Source organism: Echeneis naucrates, chromosome 7 (genome assembly GCF_900963305.1).
Source record: "Echeneis naucrates chromosome 7, fEcheNa1.1, whole genome shotgun sequence".
NCBI lineage: Eukaryota > Metazoa > Chordata > Actinopteri > Carangiformes > Echeneidae > Echeneis > Echeneis naucrates.
In genome coordinates, this window is record NC_042517.1 from 16395191 (window position 1) to 16414350 (window position 19160).

General features: G+C 41.9%; 1 protein-coding gene across 1 annotated transcript in view; it reads right to left on the bottom strand.

Annotated features, from left to right (window-relative positions):
• Nucleotides 1-716: 716 nt before the first annotated feature.
• prickle2a (prickle homolog 2a) overlaps nucleotides 717-19160 on the bottom strand; it is a 31103-nt gene continuing 12659 nt past the window's right edge. The window contains exons 2-9 of the mRNA XM_029507391.1: nucleotides 8972-9156; nucleotides 6488-6601; nucleotides 6249-6386; nucleotides 5703-5906; nucleotides 4629-4815; nucleotides 3812-3966; nucleotides 2891-3692; nucleotides 717-2804 (exon numbers count right to left, since the gene is read on the bottom strand). Coding sequence (XP_029363251.1) covers nucleotides 1849-2804; nucleotides 2891-3692; nucleotides 3812-3966; nucleotides 4629-4815; nucleotides 5703-5906; nucleotides 6249-6386; nucleotides 6488-6601; nucleotides 8972-9103 — 2688 coding nt within the window. The 5' untranslated portion in view covers nucleotides 9104-9156 and the 3' untranslated portion in view covers nucleotides 717-1848. The remainder of the gene's footprint in view (nucleotides 2805-2890; nucleotides 3693-3811; nucleotides 3967-4628; nucleotides 4816-5702; nucleotides 5907-6248; nucleotides 6387-6487; nucleotides 6602-8971; nucleotides 9157-19160) is intronic.

The window sequence follows — 19160 nt, forward strand, 5'->3', positions numbered from 1 at the left end:
ATGTTGCACATAATCAAAATAAAAATCCACTGATATTCTTTTTGTTGTATTGATATCAGTAGTTTGGCTTTAGATGTAATTATCGCAGTTTGACTCTTGTTCCACCTTGTTCCAAACTGAAATAGCTCAACAGCTTTTGGTTGCGTTGTCATGAAAGTTGATAGGTATCCTATTATTCCCAGCAGATAAAACTTGATGTTGGTGATTTATTTATTTATTTATTTATTTATTTTTTAAACATTCCTGTTGCTTCATCATTTAGTCAAAATTTTTTTATCTCATTTCTGTTTTTGAGGTACCTGCCAGGGTAGTATCAAACTGATGACATTCCCATTGGTCTCAGCTTTTACTCATTTATTTATTTTCATTCATGAACAGCTTCTCCATTCCCTTTCGCATTGAACTGAGGGATAATAGACCTTCAATAGACTGAAAAACCTAAAATGTCCTGATATTGTATGTGCTGGCTCATTGGCATTGATTCACTGGGAACAGTTGATTGAACTAAGCTATTGATTCCCTCGTGCTTTTCTCGCCATGACTTTTCCAAAATATCTGATCTAGTCTGTCACCATCTTGAGTGTGCACATACAACACAAAACAAAACCTGCTTTTATAGTTTATATGCAAGTCGAGCCGATCAGTCAGAGGCCAGCCATGACCAGCCAGAAAACCCAGTGCAACTGATATACACAACTACCTGTTTATTCGTTGAAGTACACTTTATTTTCAGTATGAGACAACAACAACAAATCAACATGCAAGTCTCCCTATCTCTAGATCATGTTATACAAATAATGAATCTTTAGTTACAAAATATATAAATATTTAAGACCATATGTACATAACATATACAGTACTACATTCTATTACTTTATGAAGTTTATTACTATATATACATTTAACAGGTATTATTCTTTAATATTGGTATAATTATTGTTGTTATTGTTAGCATGATTATTATTATTATTTTTATTATTATTTTATCATTCTTAATCATCTATAGGTAACTCTCAAAAAACAAAGCATGTTGCAGAAGAGAAAACGGGACCATACCTGACGTTACTGTGCCTGAATGATCAAGGAGCAGAGGCTGTCTGGCGCTCCGACCTTGGTAAAGCATGGAGAGCTGGCTATGTAGAGCACAAGGTTCAACAGACTATTTGTACAAGGTGATAACAGGGCTAGAGAGCCGCCGCTATATTCCAGCAGCGTTCAGAATCCATTGAGGTAAACAATGACATAGCTGGGAATCTAGCAGGTAGCTTTCACTATCCCGACACGACTTCTGGTTTGTCCACATAGAATAAGTTTTACTGCCCAGGACTTAGATCGCTGAGCTGTGACATGAACAGTCAGATCACGACCAGTGTTACTTCCCTCTTCAAACTGTTTTCCAGTTTGTTCAATCGCTCCAAAACAAGGACACACGCGTAGACATGCACACACATCATGTTATTTACCCCGACCACGGTATATTTAGTGGTCGGATTCATCAAGTGCTTCCTGGTACCATCGGTGGAGCCGATCTCCATCATTGTAAACATTGCTGTTGTGTAAGCCAGCCGAGCTTCCTCTTAGGATTAGATCACTCTGTGTAGGTGTGCACCAACACTACCCGGTGTAGAGTTGTGTAAGTTCACAAGCACAAAAAATAGGCCTTTTTCTCGCTTTGACCCCAACACGCACACAATCACATTTATACACAAACACTTTATTCACTCTCACTCTCACCCTCCCACTCCCTCTGTTCCTCCTCTCTGTTGCCTGAACTGTCTTCTTACCTCTCTCTCTGTCATCTCTTTCACTCTCCTGCTCATCCCTCACCATCTCTTTTTTGCTCTACATCTAGGAAATTATGCAGTTTTTGCTCTTCCTCCTCTGCCGAGCGTGCAGCTGGCCATGAATTGGTCCATGCAGGGGTCCGTGATGGCCAGCCATCCCAGAGGGGCTGTAGCGGTGACGCAGCTCCTCGTTGTTGATGTAGCACAGCTGCACTGGCCGGGGGATCGGTTCACCAAGGAAATAACTCTCATCCGCCTCTGACTCGGAGGAAGAGGAGCAGCTGGAGCACCAGGGGTCAGCAGGCTCCATGTAGCCATCGCCCCAGCATGGCCCACCCAGCCCAACGGGTTGCCAGCCAGCATTCTGCAGGGTGAGATCAGAAGTGGTGCGGGGGCAAGGCCGGTGGGGCTGCTGCCTGTACCCGCCTAGCTCCAGACCAAACAACTCCCGGGCAGCATGGCCGGATGGGAAGCGATCATAATCCTCCTGAACGCGGCGGTAGGGCAGCTCCACCATTTGAGTGGGCCTGTCTGCCACCAGGTGCAGGGCATTGTCAGAGCGGGAACGACGAGAGCGTTTGTGATGGCGGCCGCTGCGGTGCTGCCCATTACTGTGGTTACCACGATGGTGTTTGCGGCGTCTTGGTTGTAGCTGCTGTTGCTGTGTCACAGGTTCCTGCCCGTTTATGCGACGACGGGGCATCCTGTCACTCATGGAAGCCATTTGCAGATTTCCACTGCTGCCCATCACCCCAACACGGCATTTGCCGTCAAAACCCAGCGGCTGTGGCACATCCCAGTATTGCAGCGGGTAGCCGACTCTCGGTGGAGTGTACATGTTGTTGTTGTTGTAGGGTCGAGAGGAGGACAGGGACTCTGTGCTGTGGAACTGGACTGAAGAGCTGAGGGTGCCCATGTTACTCTTTTCCGACACAATCACGCCTGAGTCCTTGCTTAAGTCAGGCATTGAGAACCTAGACAGATGCTCCTGACGTTTACTGACCCCATCCAGAGAGTTACCTGCCAAAACCAGAAATCTCACATCACATCTTTGTATCATTTGTCATCATATTGTGTATCACCTTAAGTTATTTAGATCACTATACCTGTAGGGTTGGACATAGTGAGGGAGTCCATTGATCCACGAGGGGTCTGTTCTAGAGGGGTGAGGGGCTCATTGAAGCTCAAGGCATTGATGGGGTTCCTCCTGGTCAGTGGGGGTCTGCCGTCTCTCTGGAATCCGTGCAGACTGATGCTCCTCTTGTCAGAGAAGCCTAGGTTCTGGCTGGACATCTCATTGAAGCTCGTCTGGGTGCGCAGCTTGTTGGGCCTGAACTCGTCCTGGTTGTGGTGGATCCAGTTTTCATTAAAGGAGTGGCCCCTGAGAACAGCCATGGGGGTTCTTTTGGCATTGCTTTGTTCCTTTCCCCAGGAATCAGGCCTCTTTACTGGGTTGGCAGGATTCTGGGCAGGAGGATGAGCATTTGCATTGGGATTGTAACCTTGCCTGGGGTTACACTGGCCCAGCAAATGTATAGGTGTAGGAGCAGGGGAGGGTTCTCGCTGAGGGCCCTCATAGGTAGCAGGGACGTAGGGCTCATCCCGGCTCATCCACACCTGGTTAAGGCTTGGCGTGCGGCTTGGAGTACGACTGGGCGTACGGTTAGGTGTCCTGCTTGGGGTCTGACTGGATGAAAGGCTTAGATGGTCCATCTGAACAGACAAGGGATCGATTTCAGCAGACAGACGGTCAGGCATCGGTGGAGGAGCGGACTGACGCGCCTCAGCACTCCGCCGTTCCTGCTCTGCATTCCTACGCTCCTTTTTCCCAATCTTGGTGCTGTGGCGGGACTCACGAGAACGAGCGCTTTGGAAGGCCGAGTCTGAGGAGTCTGACTCGTCTGGATCCTGAATAATTCAAATAAACCGCATTGGTACAACCATTTATAGATGTGAAAATATAGAATCATCAGCATGCGGACGGCTAAAAATACAGATGAAATTTTCTCATTTTGGTGTGCACCTACCTGTCCAGCACTGCAGGACCGTGAGCAGAAGATCTGCCCCTGCTTGGGCAGGAAAGGGCGGCCCAGCAGAGAGCGCTTACAATGGGCACAACAGAAACATTCCTCAGTTGCGTGCCAATGCTGCCCATCATAAGTCATCTGGCCTTGGTCAATGCCTTCGGTGAGAAGGAAAAACATCATTTTGACACATAGCACGTACCAGAAACAAGTTTATTAGTGAATACGCTAGGAGGTTTCGCTTTAACTGCGTAAAAATGGTAATGTGATGGCAGCTATCTCTAATACCACTGCGGAAATGTTTTTCTACACAGTGTGTGCCTCTAATAAATTCTTTTCTTAGCTATTAGCTGGTAGGATAAGCTCAATTTGCCTCTTAGTGCTGCAATGGAATGGATAGAAATGTACCAGTGATAAAGGAAAACATTTGTGATTCTCTGCCCCTACAGGATAACTTGATTTGTAAAATAGCACATACATTTCCACAGCACTGCTCCCCAGCTATGGAAAGTAATCATCTTTCACAGTTCCCATCTGGACCCAACATGGAAGCTTCCTCTGAAACAAACTCTTTCACTGTTATTGGAGCTTGCGATGATAATAATAACCATCCACATCTCACTGCACTGACTCCACCTCCTCACAGCTGTGACACACAGAGCTGCCAACACTAACAGTTAGAATAAAAGGCTGTTTTCTGTTGCTTGATAAATAAATGTGCTTGTGTTCTGGTGGCAGTTCATACACGTAAGCAGAGCAGCAGTCAGTTTAATAAAATAAATAAATAAATAAATAAAACCTTGCGGGGAATGTGATGTACCTATGTGTTCTCCACATGCGTCACAGTACTCTGCGTAGAGAGACTCAAAGCAGTTGCAGCAGTGAGGTCGTCCATCCTTCATGATGTAGCGTTGGCCACCGAGGGTGGTCTCGCACTCATAGCAACAGAAGTGCTTCATGTGCCAGTGCCGGCCCTCTGCCTCGGTGCATTCATCAGCAAAGATTATCTGCATGATCCAGACATTAAACTCATCAGCATAGACATTCTAGACGGAGACTGTATGAGAGGGCCACGAATCCATGTGAAAGGAGCTATGACTTGGAAATGACTTTAAAGTAGTTTTACACCTCATGGAAAAGATGACTTTGTACGTAGCTTTTGATGTCCGGAGTATCCCAGGGCCCCAACCATGGCCTCCCTGTTTTTTCTTTATCTTCTTGCCTTTTCACCCCATAAAATTACATTACATGATCTACTGGATATGTCACTGAGGTGTTAGCAATTTTACTGAAGAAGAATTTTATTTGGAAAACATTTTTTTTTTTTTTGAGAAATTAACGAAATATAAAGTAAGTAATATAAGTCATATTTTGAGCAACTCTTTCTCATTCTGTTAATCATCTCCCTCGCTTTTGTTAAAACTTTATGCTTTAACAATTTACACCTTAAAAACCACTAGTAACCTATTGGCCATTAATACTAAAAAGATAATTTACCATTTAATAATGTTTTATAGATTAATGAACAAAAATACCTGAGTAATTTTGCTTTTGATACCATAAGTACATCTAATATTTATCTGCTCGTTCTTTTAAACGAGAATTTTAAATTCTGATTGTGAATTATCTGAATGACTTGTTTCTTTCGTGCTTGTAGTAAACAAACCTTACAAGACGTCACTCAGTTCAAAGAACTACGGCCAGAGTTGCCGTTGCTGTCCGGGGGCCTGCATGCCTCACATTATAGTTAGAAATCAAACACACTTGCTAAGTCATGGCAAAAATACTGAAATGTGTTTTCTCTCCAGACATGTTTTGTCCCCATCCAAGAGTGTCACTATTAACCATTCAGCCATTTCCTGCCCTCAGGGGCTTGAGGCCCAGACAGGCGCACCTCATCACAGGCACAGCAGCGGGGTTTCAGCCTCTCGGCATGGTGCCGGCCACAGTAGATCTTTCCATCCTGATAGAAGTAGATGAGATCCACCAACAGCTCCTCACACATGCTGCAGACAAAGCAATGCGGGTGCCAGCATTTTCCATGACCTGCCCTTGCAGCAAAAACCACGATGTCCCCTCCATTTATTTGACCACCGCACTGGGGAAGGAGAGGAGAGGGGACAATTGAGGGCGATACAAAAACAAGACAGTGGAAAAGAGAAACTTCAGTTCAAGGAAAGGAAAGGAAAGGAGAGTAGTGGAGAGGAAAGTAATAAATATATTAAGGGTGGGAGAACATACAGAGAAAATACGAAGACAAACTAAAGCTTGGGAGACTGAAATGCATTCCTCTCTTTTTAATATATCTAGTGGAAAATCTAAATGAACCTCACGCTTGCAAAAGTGAAACTTTTGATTAAAAATTGGCTAAATTATTTAAATAGGAGTTAAAAAGATAAAAAAGAAAGATCTGGCCAGCCGTAAAGACTGTTGGGTTTACCTTGTCACAGAGGGCTCCGTTGATGGTGAGGGGAAACGGGCGGACGTTGCCTCTGCCCAAGTTGTCTTTCTTCCTTTGGTTGCTGAAGAGCTTCAGTTCTCGTTTCTCCTCCTCATCCAGTGCATTACAGTAACGTACCTGGAAAAACAGTGATCATCATGAAGCCGGTAATGTCTCCAAACGAGCAGGGGTGATAAAACTGACAAACCGTTTATGAATGAACGAGTGAGAAAAACTACCTCGTTGTCATGTGGCGGCAACTGATGAAGCAGTTGTTTGATGCGATATTTCTCTCCGGGGCTGTTTATATAGGGGACCTTCTCCTCTGGTAAGGAGTTATAATACTGATGCACCTTAAACAAACAGGCAAGCACATATTTATGATAGTGCTTTGTAGTATCCAGAAATTACAACTGCATTCACAGATTCTTGATCACTTTTGTGAAGGGGAACTGAGATATGTCAACAACATTGACCTTAAATCACCTTAAAAGGGTGAAATAGCAAGAAAGTGCGTGTGTGTTATTCACCGGATGGAACACCATGCAAATAATCACATTCTGTTTTCCATTTACAGATAATGAGATAATGATGACAGCAGCTTTAACTATCATACAAAAGCCAACTTACTCACTGACATCTGTGGGGAATCTGTGAATTCATGGGGAGAAACCCACCTAAATGAGTCTGATTACTTTTAAAATGAATTTATCATGGCCTCCATGCCCTCTCTATTCCTGCCCTCGGAAATCGGTGCCTGGAATTGAAAATGTGTGGCACAATGAGCCGTGTGCGGCTGCAGCAGATACAACCTTGAGCGGCATCAGCTTCTTTAAATTTTCAACAGCTAATATCCTACCAAAAGAAATTTCTGTTTCCCGTGCTGGCTACTGCAGTTAGAATTCATCATGCATTAAGGCTTGATATCTGTGGCCCGTGCCCGCTATTTGTTTTTGCATTGTGGCTAAGATTGAGAAAACCTGGAAGCTGTTTGAGACCAATTTAAAGAACGGAAAGCAATCTTGTTACTTTTCCTTGATTTTCAGCAAAACAGCCTTTGACACAAAGTGGCTGTCTGTTCATTGCAGTGCAAAGATCTATTTTGCTGAAGTTGTAGCAAGGTGAAAAGAGAGAGGGGAAGGAAGGGAGTCTCTGAGTGCTGCCCCTTAGATTATCTGTAACACTTGTTCCTGGGCCTTGTTCCAGTTTTCAGGTGGGGGGCTTTTTTTTTTTTCAAGGAAGGGAAAGGAGCAAAGGACCTATAAAGGATGAGTTTCAGTCTATCACTGAATATATACGCCATTTTTGTTGCTATTTTTTTTACAGGTTGCAAGCAATTTAACACTTAAATGTAACATTTTGCTTCATGGCTCTTGGTTATAAAAGTAACAGTTATTTTCTTATTCAATTAGTCTTCAAAGCATTTCATTTCCATTTTGTCTGAATGGTCTTATATCCAAAGGTATTTAATTTACTATCTTAGAGGGAGAAGCATACACTTTCAACTAAGCTGCATCTTGTTATTTTTACGTAATGAATAATTAATCATCAAAATTCTTCTAGCATTGTATAATATTCAGAAGCGAATTGACTAATTTTCAATAATTATTTTCAGCAGGGATTCATCTGTTGACTATTTTTGCTTGATTATTGATTGATTGGTCTATAAGTACAAGTAACAATTTTTAGTTTTATCAAATCACCAACTACTTAAATCAAAACCATTTGAATTTAATTATCGTAAGAAGTGTAATTTTCTTGCCTGGGGGTTGAGGAAAAGCCTAAGCTGCTTCTTAGTCAGCCACTGCAACAAGTCAATAACTTCATTGTCACAGCAAATGCCCTCAAACCGTGAGATTTTGAGTTCTGACATCTCCAGCTGTGCATCATGAAGTTATTATTGGCTTTTAAAATGTGAGTCACATTGCCAACGTGGAGGGAAACCAGAAGTGACAGGCTGAAAAATCATCCAAGTGCATTAAAAAAGCAACAGGCCCCGGCGATTGCTTGCATCTCCTCTTGGATGAGAGAAGCTGCAGCCGCTTTCAGCATCCTTTCAAGATGGCTGACTCGTGAGAATGACTGTTATCAGCCCAGGCTGTAATCTGTTAACACAGCCCCAGGAGGCCAATTGCATCAGAGTGCCGCTCTTGCAAAATTACGTCAAAGGTGCTATACCAAATATAGCTAAACAAAAAATGTTTGTTATCTCCTGTCCGAACTGACGATACAGACAGACAAAATAAAAATAATGAGGTGGCATCTTCCTCTAGGTGTGCAAACTTGATTACATTAGCTTGGTCACGCATGCAATTAAAAGGCATTTAAACTGCAAATGAGGACAGATGGGGAATTTTGAAACCTGCACACATAAACACAAGGCCACACATCAGTGATTTGTATGGCCCAGCCCCTCTTCCTGACCCAACCCAAGCAGACTAACAAACCGTGAGGAGGATTAAAAAAAAACCTATTATGGCTCATTGTCTTGTTTTCGTATATGTGGCTTTTCTAATTCGAGGCTATAAATAATGCCACAGATCCTTTTTCATTCCAGTTGCTCAATTCTTCTGCCCATTTTGATTTAATTCGATGCGGACTAGCTGTGCTGGACAAAAATAAGTGTTAGCTAATAAGTGCGTTGCAGTGACTGGAGTGAGGAGGTGTCAGCGCACCAGCTGAATATCTGTTGTTGGTGAAGAGGACTTTTTAAGCATGTGTACCTGCTCAGGACTGAGGCCAGGGGGAACCCAGGCATATTCCTCCAGTGCACATCCAGAGTCATCGTCAGAGGTGGAGTTTCTCTGGAAGTCGTACATCAGCTTGGTGATGGTCTTCTCCATCTCCAGAGACATGGCTGTCACAACATGCTCCTCTACACAAACTGCTTCAGTGGACACAGGGATTCCTGTTATGGTAAAAAAAAAAAAAAAACAAAACAAAGCAAAATAGGAGAGAAAGAGGGAGACAAAAGGTAAGATTTGAGTAAAAATACCAGAAGTGATTAAGAAAAATGGGAGGTAGCAAAGATTTGAATCAGTATTACCTTCTTAATCAATATTCAGCTCTTGGTTCTCAAACTGTGAACACCAGGTGTGCAGAAACCATTTATGTAACGGATAATACCTTTTGTCTTGCCCTCTTATACTCACGAAACAAAAAGAATCATCAGAGAGCAGATTAAAAGAAGACATTGAGTCTACAGACATCCTCGCTATGAGATAATGCTGTAAAATGGTGCTTTTACACTCTACACCCATACAAAATACTGCTAAAGGTGATGGGAATGCTATTATCCGGCCATCCCCCCATCAGCAATACTGCTCATCCTTATTATTATCTGGACTGGCCAAGAGCAAGCCCCAGCTTACACTGGGCAAAGGGCAGGGGACATCCTGGATGGGTCCCCAGTCTCTCACAGGGCTGTCAACACAAACAACATAAGTGTCTTTGGCCTGTGAAAGGGAATTCATTTTACAGCTATCTTTTATAAAAGCACTAAGAAAATGTGGGAATGACCTGATATCTGAATAAATAGGACACATGCCAGGTATGCAAAAATGCTTTAAACATCCCTCTTGCCGCATGTCATTTCCTTAATTTGGGCTGCATTTCAATGTTCCACAGTCCTATGATAACACAAAATGACCCCCAAAAATAAAATGTAAAAAAGCATTTTGAAAGGGTGATCTGATAATCATATATATGCCACCAAAGTGATTGCCAGTCACACTGAAGGGACCATGAATCTTTACAATCTCATGACAGCCATCAAGCGTCAAGTTATTTTGTTCTAGGCAAACGCTGTAGATTAACTGACAAAACTAGCCCTGCCAGAATAAAAAAAAAAGCATAAGTATAAAATCAATTCAATGTCACTAACAATGCAGGACACCATTACCAGGTGACACCACTGCATCTGCATTCACTGCTTCATTTGGCTGTATGGATTAGAGATAAATTTGATCATCTTCATTCTGTCTGTGCGGAGAACAGCCACACAGATTACTGCCACATGAATAATTAACAGGACAAGGTATCACCACAGACCATCACCACCACCACAACATGGAAGTGAAATGCAACTCATTTTACAGGCAACTAGAATATGTACTGAGCCGGTGTTTAGGGCAAGAATGAGGTCATGGCTTGTTATTTATAAGGCGGATGAGTGGAGAGATATTAGAGTCAATTAATGTAAAGTGGTCAGAGGCAATTGTGGTTAAAAGAAATAAATAAATAAGCAACAAAACACAGAGGCTATTGAGTTTGCTGAGGTTGTAATTCATTCCGAGCACTGCCTGCCAATGTGCATGTCGGCAGGTGAGTTACCGGAGTCATGTCATGTCAGGTGAGACGTGATAGCTCCCGAACTATGAGCCTGGTGACTGGCAGTTTGAGACCTAGGTAGACGAAAAAATAATTGAACCAGGAAATTTTATAGAGGATAATCTTGTGAAGATGGGCTCGGTAACACCAAACCAGTCTCGGATGACTACACAATTCAGAGCACACCTGGGTTGTACCACATCGTGGGGGGAGGGGGGGCAGACTTGTTTGAGATTTGTGTTCAAGCAGAGACGAGACCTTTTTTTGTTTGTTGGATGGAACAGTGATGTTGCACACTTTTGTATCATGCAATATTGTTACTCATAATATAATAATCAGCCCGACCCAGTAACACAAATGGCCCACTGTGAGTTCTCCTGACCCTCACCACTATTCGTTTCCTAAAGCAATGTTATTTTCTACAGGTTAAAAGTCATAGCTCACAGCTTAAACAGTGGCTGAGGAACTGCTGGCGTTTCCACAGACTGAGTCGGTGAGTCAGCCTCCATCCCAGCAGAGCTGAGAACTGTTGATCTCGCCAAGATGGGCGCTGCTGATTTCTTTTTGAAGTGAAATCACAGGTATGTAACCTTGGACCTCTCACCTAGTGTGGGGCTGATCTTCATTAGAGGATGCAGGCGGAGTGCCTGCAGGCTGTTGTGCCCGGAACAATTCAGTTCAAATGTGGCTTCTGTGGCAGTGTGCCACAGAAGAAGCCAGCCATCAGTTTAGCTATATTCTGGCCTGTTTTAGAAAAAATCATTTCTGTCAAGTCGTTGTGGAGCCAGTGAGTAGCGTACCATAACTCAACAAATATCTTGGGATCAAGTGGAAAATCTAAAGACATTATTCCCCTTTAAGAGCATCTGAAACTCACCAAGTGACAACCTTCATGTTAATTCCCTGTAGTGTGGGTATGGGGTGTGATAATACAGGTTACAGGTTATGTGGGAAAATGCTGCCTAATATGCAGACACCCTTGTTTCACTTTGACCGCCAGCCCTCTGAAGGTCTGTGGCCTGGTCATGGTTGTTTTTCGGTTAGGAAATATGCAAATTGCTGTTGGTCGTTAACAAATGTCGTTTGCATGTTCCCACTTGTTAAATATGCAGCTTTAGAGATAACGGAGAAGATATTTGATGGAAGCGGGTAAGTTGTTCCTCCTTCGATCCAGTGTTTGTGATAAGATAGGTTAAATATGCAACAATGCAGCTCTGCCAGTTTCAGTCGTCTAACTCCAGGAGAGAAAGAAAGAAGGAACAACTGGAGGCTCAAAAAAGTTAGAACAGTCCATGACATAAATCAAGTTTGCTTGATGAAAGTCTGAGATGAAATGCCAACTCTCTTAATAAGGCTTTTTCAAAGCAGACATAGCAGGGCAGCTAAATCCCAGGAGTAATAAATAACATAAATGATGGTGAGGGCCAAAGAGCTGCTTGATATTTCTCTGGCTTGTTTTAAGATTGCTTCTATAAATTACAGCTGCGTTTCACCTGCTATGTCAAATCAAAAAGACTGCAGTGAAAAAGATTGAATGTCGAGGGCTGATACTGTGCATCAGTTCACAACTTTCTTGCTCAGTAGATCCATAATAAAAAAAAAAAAAAAAAGTGGGAGATCCAGAAATGTATTTAGTTGGAGGGGAGAACAGGCGCTGTTCACATCAGTGCTTCAGGTTGAGTCCGTTCACGGCCTGTTTTTTGAGGTGTACTAAGTCTTTATTGTCTAAAAAAGACATAACTTTAGTTTCAAACAGCCTGTAATGTGTTATGGCATCTTTACACCCTGACTTTTGACTAAATACACATTCAGCTGGCACAGAAGGCCGCTGATGAGTGTGTGACTTTTTGACGCACTACACATTTGCTGGGCTGACTGGTTAGTCATAGTGCCCAGCGAACACAAGGAGAAAGAAAAGACAAGTTGCGAACTTCTGTTTCCTGGAGGAGGAATACTTTGTGCTAATTCATGCTTCAGAAGTGGTTTGGGGTGAAAAGAAATATTTCAACTCTTCTGCAGTTTGTAATTTGTTTGTTTTGGTGAAAGATCATTTTCGACATTTGTTGATTTCACTGTCCAGCTTGTGTCATATTTTTGAAAATTGTGTAATGTGGACAGCCGATCCTCCCCGTTAATGCCTCTTTGTAACTGCGGGTAGAACGATTGGAGCTTTTTCTAAGAATGTGTGTCATCAGCAGCTCTGCTGATGGCAATTTTTACATGCTCAGATGTCTCAAAATCATCAACAGAGAAACTGCAGGAGACAATCGTGTTGTAAAAGTAATATGATTTAATGTCAACATTAGTATGAATAACTTAAGCAGTATAGGATGTAATGTGGAAAGAAGCACTATAATATTAATTGAACAGCTCACTGATGTTATATTACTCAGTGATGTTTTTGCGTACAGCTCTAAAAGGATCAGGGGATTGTAATTAACAATGCATAAAGGTCTCCAACAGAAAAAGGCAATCCTGTGCCACAGAGAACCAGGAGAATTTCCAGCCAATCAATACCCTTTTAACTAGATAGGAAGAACTAATCAGTGAAAGCACCTGAGGGAGAAATTGGCTGGAATAAAAGGCTTTAGGCTTGCTGCCATCAACTGCACAAGTAATCTACAACCATAACAAATATCTCATCATCTCTTTTGATCCCACCGACCCCCCCACCCCCAAAAAAAAAAGTTTAAACTCTAATTTTTACCTTAACTATTTTTAAAAATCTTGGCCTAATTAACAGATCCACTTTCTGGGTCAGATGACACTGAGCAGCTAAAGCAAAAATATCTAATATTCATCTCAGGAGTAAAAGAAGACCGTCAAGCATCAGATGTTCTTGGTTTTTCATAACTTCAAGTAGGTCATCTTGCATGCACAATTAATTGATCAGTTTAGTTCAACCTGAAATTTAGAAACTGTGACGCACATGACATCCACAATCCCCAACCAGAGAAGATTTCAGCAATCTAGTTCAACTTCTCTTATCAGCAGTTCTAACCAAAGCTCTACTGCTATGTATGACAAAGCCATCTTCGTCAGCCAAACAAACAACCAAAACAAACAGCAGCTGCTTAAACGTAAATAAATGCTTTAGTATTATGACTGCAAAATATTGTTACAGTTTGCCATTATAGTTTTCTGCATTCACACAACAATCAATGCACACATCAATATTTTCAATCACCAGGTTCCTCAATAAACACTGATATTTAAGCAATGTTTTTCACGTGGAAGTTTCTTTGGATAAAAATGTCAGTCAAATGAATAAATGTGAATGATTGAATATAAATTTGTTCAGAAAAACCTCACACTTTCAAAGACTTGCAGAGAGACTTTGCAAACGTATTGGTGACACGATAATGAAAATTTAGGTGTTTACTGGAAAAGGTTGTCTATTTAGGAAATAATTTCACAAGTGCAATTCATTAAATCACTTTGGAAAATCTGTTTTCTTAGTTGACAAGTGTAAAATCTATGTTTCAATTTTATACATACTCAAATGAATATTCTCTTTTATTATTTTCGGACGTAGCTAATTGCTCTCTGAGCGCTTGATTGATGGCTTTAGTTTGGAAATACGTTTACAAAAAATGTAATCATGTGACCATGATGCATGTTTTTTTGTTTTTTTTTTAATCCATGCAGAGTGAGTGGCAAACAGAGGAGAAAACAACTCATCCAAACTGCACCTCAGTGAGGCAGCAGTCAGCCAAGTGTAGGTCGTTTTGAAAAAGTCTGCAGGTTGCCATGGCAACCGATTGGTGTGCATAGTCCTGAACAGCACCTATTTACTAGTGTCAGTGGAAATGTATGATTTCATTAATTCATCAACAATGCCCAAGCAGAGCGAAAGCCTGTAAGGTATTTTTCTCTTTGCAACCGTCTTTGTTTTGTCTTCGAGACACCTGAATCTTATTTTCTGCCTCTTTTTTTTCCCTTACGCACTCCTGCGGGGTTATGTAAGGAATAACGTTGAAGGCATATCATGTTTCACAGATCAAAAATCATGCCTGAGTCTGAATTTAGTTGTTAAATAACACCTCTCTCCTTAAGATAAACGAAATTAGGAGTATCTTAATTTACACATAAATTATCTGAGATTAATCAAAGCGCCTGTGTCAGAGGAAGGAAGATCTTCATAACATACTGGGCAATTTTGACAATGAACAGACAAAATAGGCTTTGCATATGAATTCACAGTAGCGCAGATTTTTCAGCAGACCAACGCAGTCTGAAAGCAGAACAGAAGCGAAAAAATACAGAGCAACAATAGATTGAGGGGTTGTTGATGTTAAGAGCAATGCGTTTCCTTTTTCACGTGTCATGCTTCACCCACCTCGCTCCTTCCTCCTCCCATCCTCATGTGCCTCTGACAGGCTCTGTGTGGGTGTGCATGAGAGAAAGAGAAGGAGAGGGAGTGATGGAGAGAAAAAGCTCTTATTTATGTAAAAGCTGACATGAGAGGAGGTGCTCAGCTGAAGCACATAGCCTGACCGCGGCTCTATTAACTCTTCACGGTGAGAGTAATACCTGTCAGAAATAACAGCATGCTCTCTGCAACTGCAAAATAATGCAAACCCAATTCAATCTCCTTATCTCACGACAATATAGTAATTGCTTCCTCCTCCCTGCCTCTGTATGTTTACAACTTCCCCTGTTAAAACAACACAAAAATTTGATATTTGGCAGATGATGGGCTTATTATGCTTTAAATTGATACTGTGAATTAAACAGCCGAATTGGGGATATGCAGATTTTTTGGTATTGAATTGGACGACTTCACCTCAACATTAGCTCTTTCACCAAAAGTCAAACAAAGGAAGGCGCTAATGATCTTGAAAGGCTCCTGGCTCGCAGCTATTTAAGTAATGACTTGATTATAAACAAGCAATGTAGAATTATCATTCTAACATACTCCAGTTAATCATCCTTTGTCTGTTGCAGACTGCTGCAGTAATGTGGCAGATGCCACAATGCATTATTTATGGATGCTGCTTACCGGCCAAAAGTTTGGACACACTTTCTCATTTAAATGCATAGGAAAGTGTGTCCAAACTTTTGACTGGCAGTATGTATATGAATGAAAACACTAAAATCAGATGCAACAGGTATTACTCGTGCCATTTATTCCCCTCTCTGCTATTAATGGTGGCACTTTACCACTTTCAGTCCCATCACAGTCTCAACGACTCGTCACGTCACATGAAAAAGTGCAGTGGGATGTTTGAGGATTTTCGCTCAATACATTTTGTGCTAACTGTGTATGTGGAGTGGCTGAACGCATGCTCTGAATGTTAAAGAAGTGGAAGTGGCGGAGTTTGTCCCGAGGCCCGCTCTGTAAAGCATCAAACACTTCAGCAATATCCCCCCAGGAAAATTGTGGCACATGAACACGTACTGTGACAAAGAACATCCAGCGAAGGTCAGTCGTTTAAAAATGGAAATACTGTCTCTTGGATCTAGCTGTCATTGATATTCCTCTATACATTCACACAGCAGTTCTCCATGACAATCATCTACTGCACATTAAAGAGAGAGAGAGAAAAAACTGCTATACAGTAGAAAATGGGGATTTGGATATTTGTGAAATTATACTTTAGTATGGACAAAAAGGACAGGCGGTTTTAACTGATACGCTCTTTATCGATGCTGGTTCCCATTTGCTGATGTTGTGGTCCTTCATGCTGGCTCCAATGACTGCACAATGAAACTAATTTGTTGATTCAACTCATTTCTCAGTTACATAATCAACTGATATAATCAATTTTATGCAGCAGCAGATGGAGGAAATTTGGCATCATGCTCTTCACCTCGATCAGTTTCAAATAGCTTTCAAATGGCTCAGTGAGTACAAGTTGGACCAAAATGTGTTGCATTGTTGAACACAACAGGACGCAAGCAGAAAAAAACAAAAAAAAAAGGAAAGAAAAACATCAAAACATGCACGGTAATCCTGTTGAATCTAGCCAAAACATGATGCAAACATGCCGTTTAAATTTCATTAATTCAGTGATACAACAAAGCACCGTGGGCAGGACTGGAACAGTAACCTACTGCTCCACTAATGCTGCTGTGTGAACCTCCGTACTGGACTTACCACAGCCCAAAATGTCAACCCCCGGCCTTTTCCCACTCCCCTGCTGCATTCACAGTTGTTGCTTATTAATAATAAAGGGTCGCAGGCACACATATACATCAACAACAGACTGTATACACACACACACACACACACACATACCCACACCCGCAGCTCCCAATCCTAAAACTTCCAGCCTTTCTTGTTTGCCTCACAGTGGTGGGGGAATTGCCTCATGCAGCAGGAGCTGATTGTGTCAAACCACAGTAACCTTCCCCACGGGCCGCTTGTCGCCATTCAGTCAGACTGGTTGGGTAACCTGTGCCCAAGTCTCAGGGACATACATCGATGTATTGAAAAAGAAACATCAATAACAGCATGGCAATCAGCGTGTGTGTGTGCATGTGTTTCTGAGGACAGACTAAAGTTATTTATTCATAAGAATAGCCGAGAAGGAGCAGAGAAAGAATTGTTTTTAAAAATCCAAGTCAGCGTTTTTGATTTCCCCCACCTTGTTTCTGAAAATGTTTAAAACTCTCCATGTTTTTATGTGTTCATTGGCTCAAATGAAGGAGTCTTGTCTCAATTCTGATACCACTAACTCATCATTAACTCATCTGCTCTGATTGGCTGTCAATTCGGCATCAAATCCAGAATTATATAACCATTTCAGTGACAAACCGCTCTCGTGTTGCACCAATCACTTCATAATCCAGTTATGAGGATTAAATTCTTACTGCAGCTTATTTGGATCAGAACTAACAAGAAATTAATTGAAAGGGGTTGACTCTATATGAATAAAGCTCTGCAGTTCAGCTGGCAGAACAGGCTGAGAAAAGCTCAGAGTGGGTGACAATACTGGTGATATAATTGGGAATATAACACACATGCACATTCAAATTGACTGTCTGCATTACTCACATGGTGCTCTTATCAGGTAGAAGGGCATGTTTTTCATGTGCACAAGCTATGGACCCCAAAGGTAGAGACAAATAAACTAAAGTACTTAAGTCAAACCAATTAAAGTACTCACACTGAAACACACTACTGTTCGTGTCTCTGATGTGATAATTGCTGGAGGTGTGTTCTTGAAATCCAAACTAGGACTCTTACCTACAGATACACAAAATTTCACAAGGACCTGAAAAGCTGTAATTAAAGGGTGACACATTTCTGCTCTTCTCCCACTGTGTGTGGGATGGTCTGAAATAGAATTGCAGGGCTTCAACAGGCAAATCGCACTCAATGCTACAGCACAATCCTGCATCTTGGTGAGAGAAATGGATATGGCCCGAGTCCATGAGTCTCCCTGTTTTTGTGAATGTTTTACCTAATGATTTGATAGACAGACGTGATTGGGCATGTTGACAAATCGGACTGAGGGGCTGCCGCAGGGGAACGGTGGTCTGAAATGGCAACAAATACACACAAATATATATAGAGTGGTGCAGTTTTTGACTGAGCCCATGACCTGTGTGAGTGCAGCTCGCCACGGGATATTCACAAACTGAGGCTAATTCCTCCTGCGTGATTCCATTTCCATCATTTGCCTGGGGGTTGTCTTTATTATATGGCCTTTATTATTCTGCAGTGCCTTGTGTTGGAAGCAGGCCCTTACATGTGTGCTAAATTTGTGCAGGCATGTATTTATTTGTCTGCGCACGTATGTGTATGTAAATATGCCCGCGTAAGAATGTGTGAGAATGAGAGCCCAGTAGAGCATCTGTTGCTATGTGCACTCCCACGGATCTCTTCATACGAAGCATCATGGCAGGGAGGATCTGAACATGTACAGCTGTATGAAAACCATTTTCCAGTGATCAGCAACACTCCCGCAGGAAAACCAGCGAGCATTACAGGTCAGGCATATCCCTGAGTGAGCAAAGCTGTAAGGGACAAGGACTAGAACCCCCTTAAATTGCTTGCTCTTTTTCCAGATTGCTCCATTACGTTGATGGATTAAAGGGCTAGGACAACAGAAATGTCACTGTTAAATTGAATGATTGTTATTTTGTCTGTCTTGCCTATGGTATTGGAGCGGTGCTATGTCGGTTGTTATGTCATTTTTGAATTACGTAATGTTTTAATAAACTAGGTCTCCGTTAAGAAGCCCCCCGAAACATTAGAGTTCTACATATGAAATCCCAGCTTATGTCAGTAAGTGTTCCATATGTGCTTCAATCTACTGCTATTGAGCATCAATGGGACATCAATATTCATGCTGTTGACCATTATTCAATGCTGTGACTTAAGAAGGACAGATTGTGCCCATATTTCCTGCAACTTGGTCGGTTGGTGGAGGCAGTTTGAAAATACAATATGAATCGGTTGTTTATTCACATATTTGGCAAGCTGCAAATAAAAAGAATATTATGACATGAGTGACAGTGCAATACAAATAATGCTTGATCCTGAGGGGAACGTGGCATTACATAAGCATGAGCCAGTGACACACACAGCTTTCTGTGTGGAGTTTGCATGTTCTCTTTGTGCCTGTGTGGGTT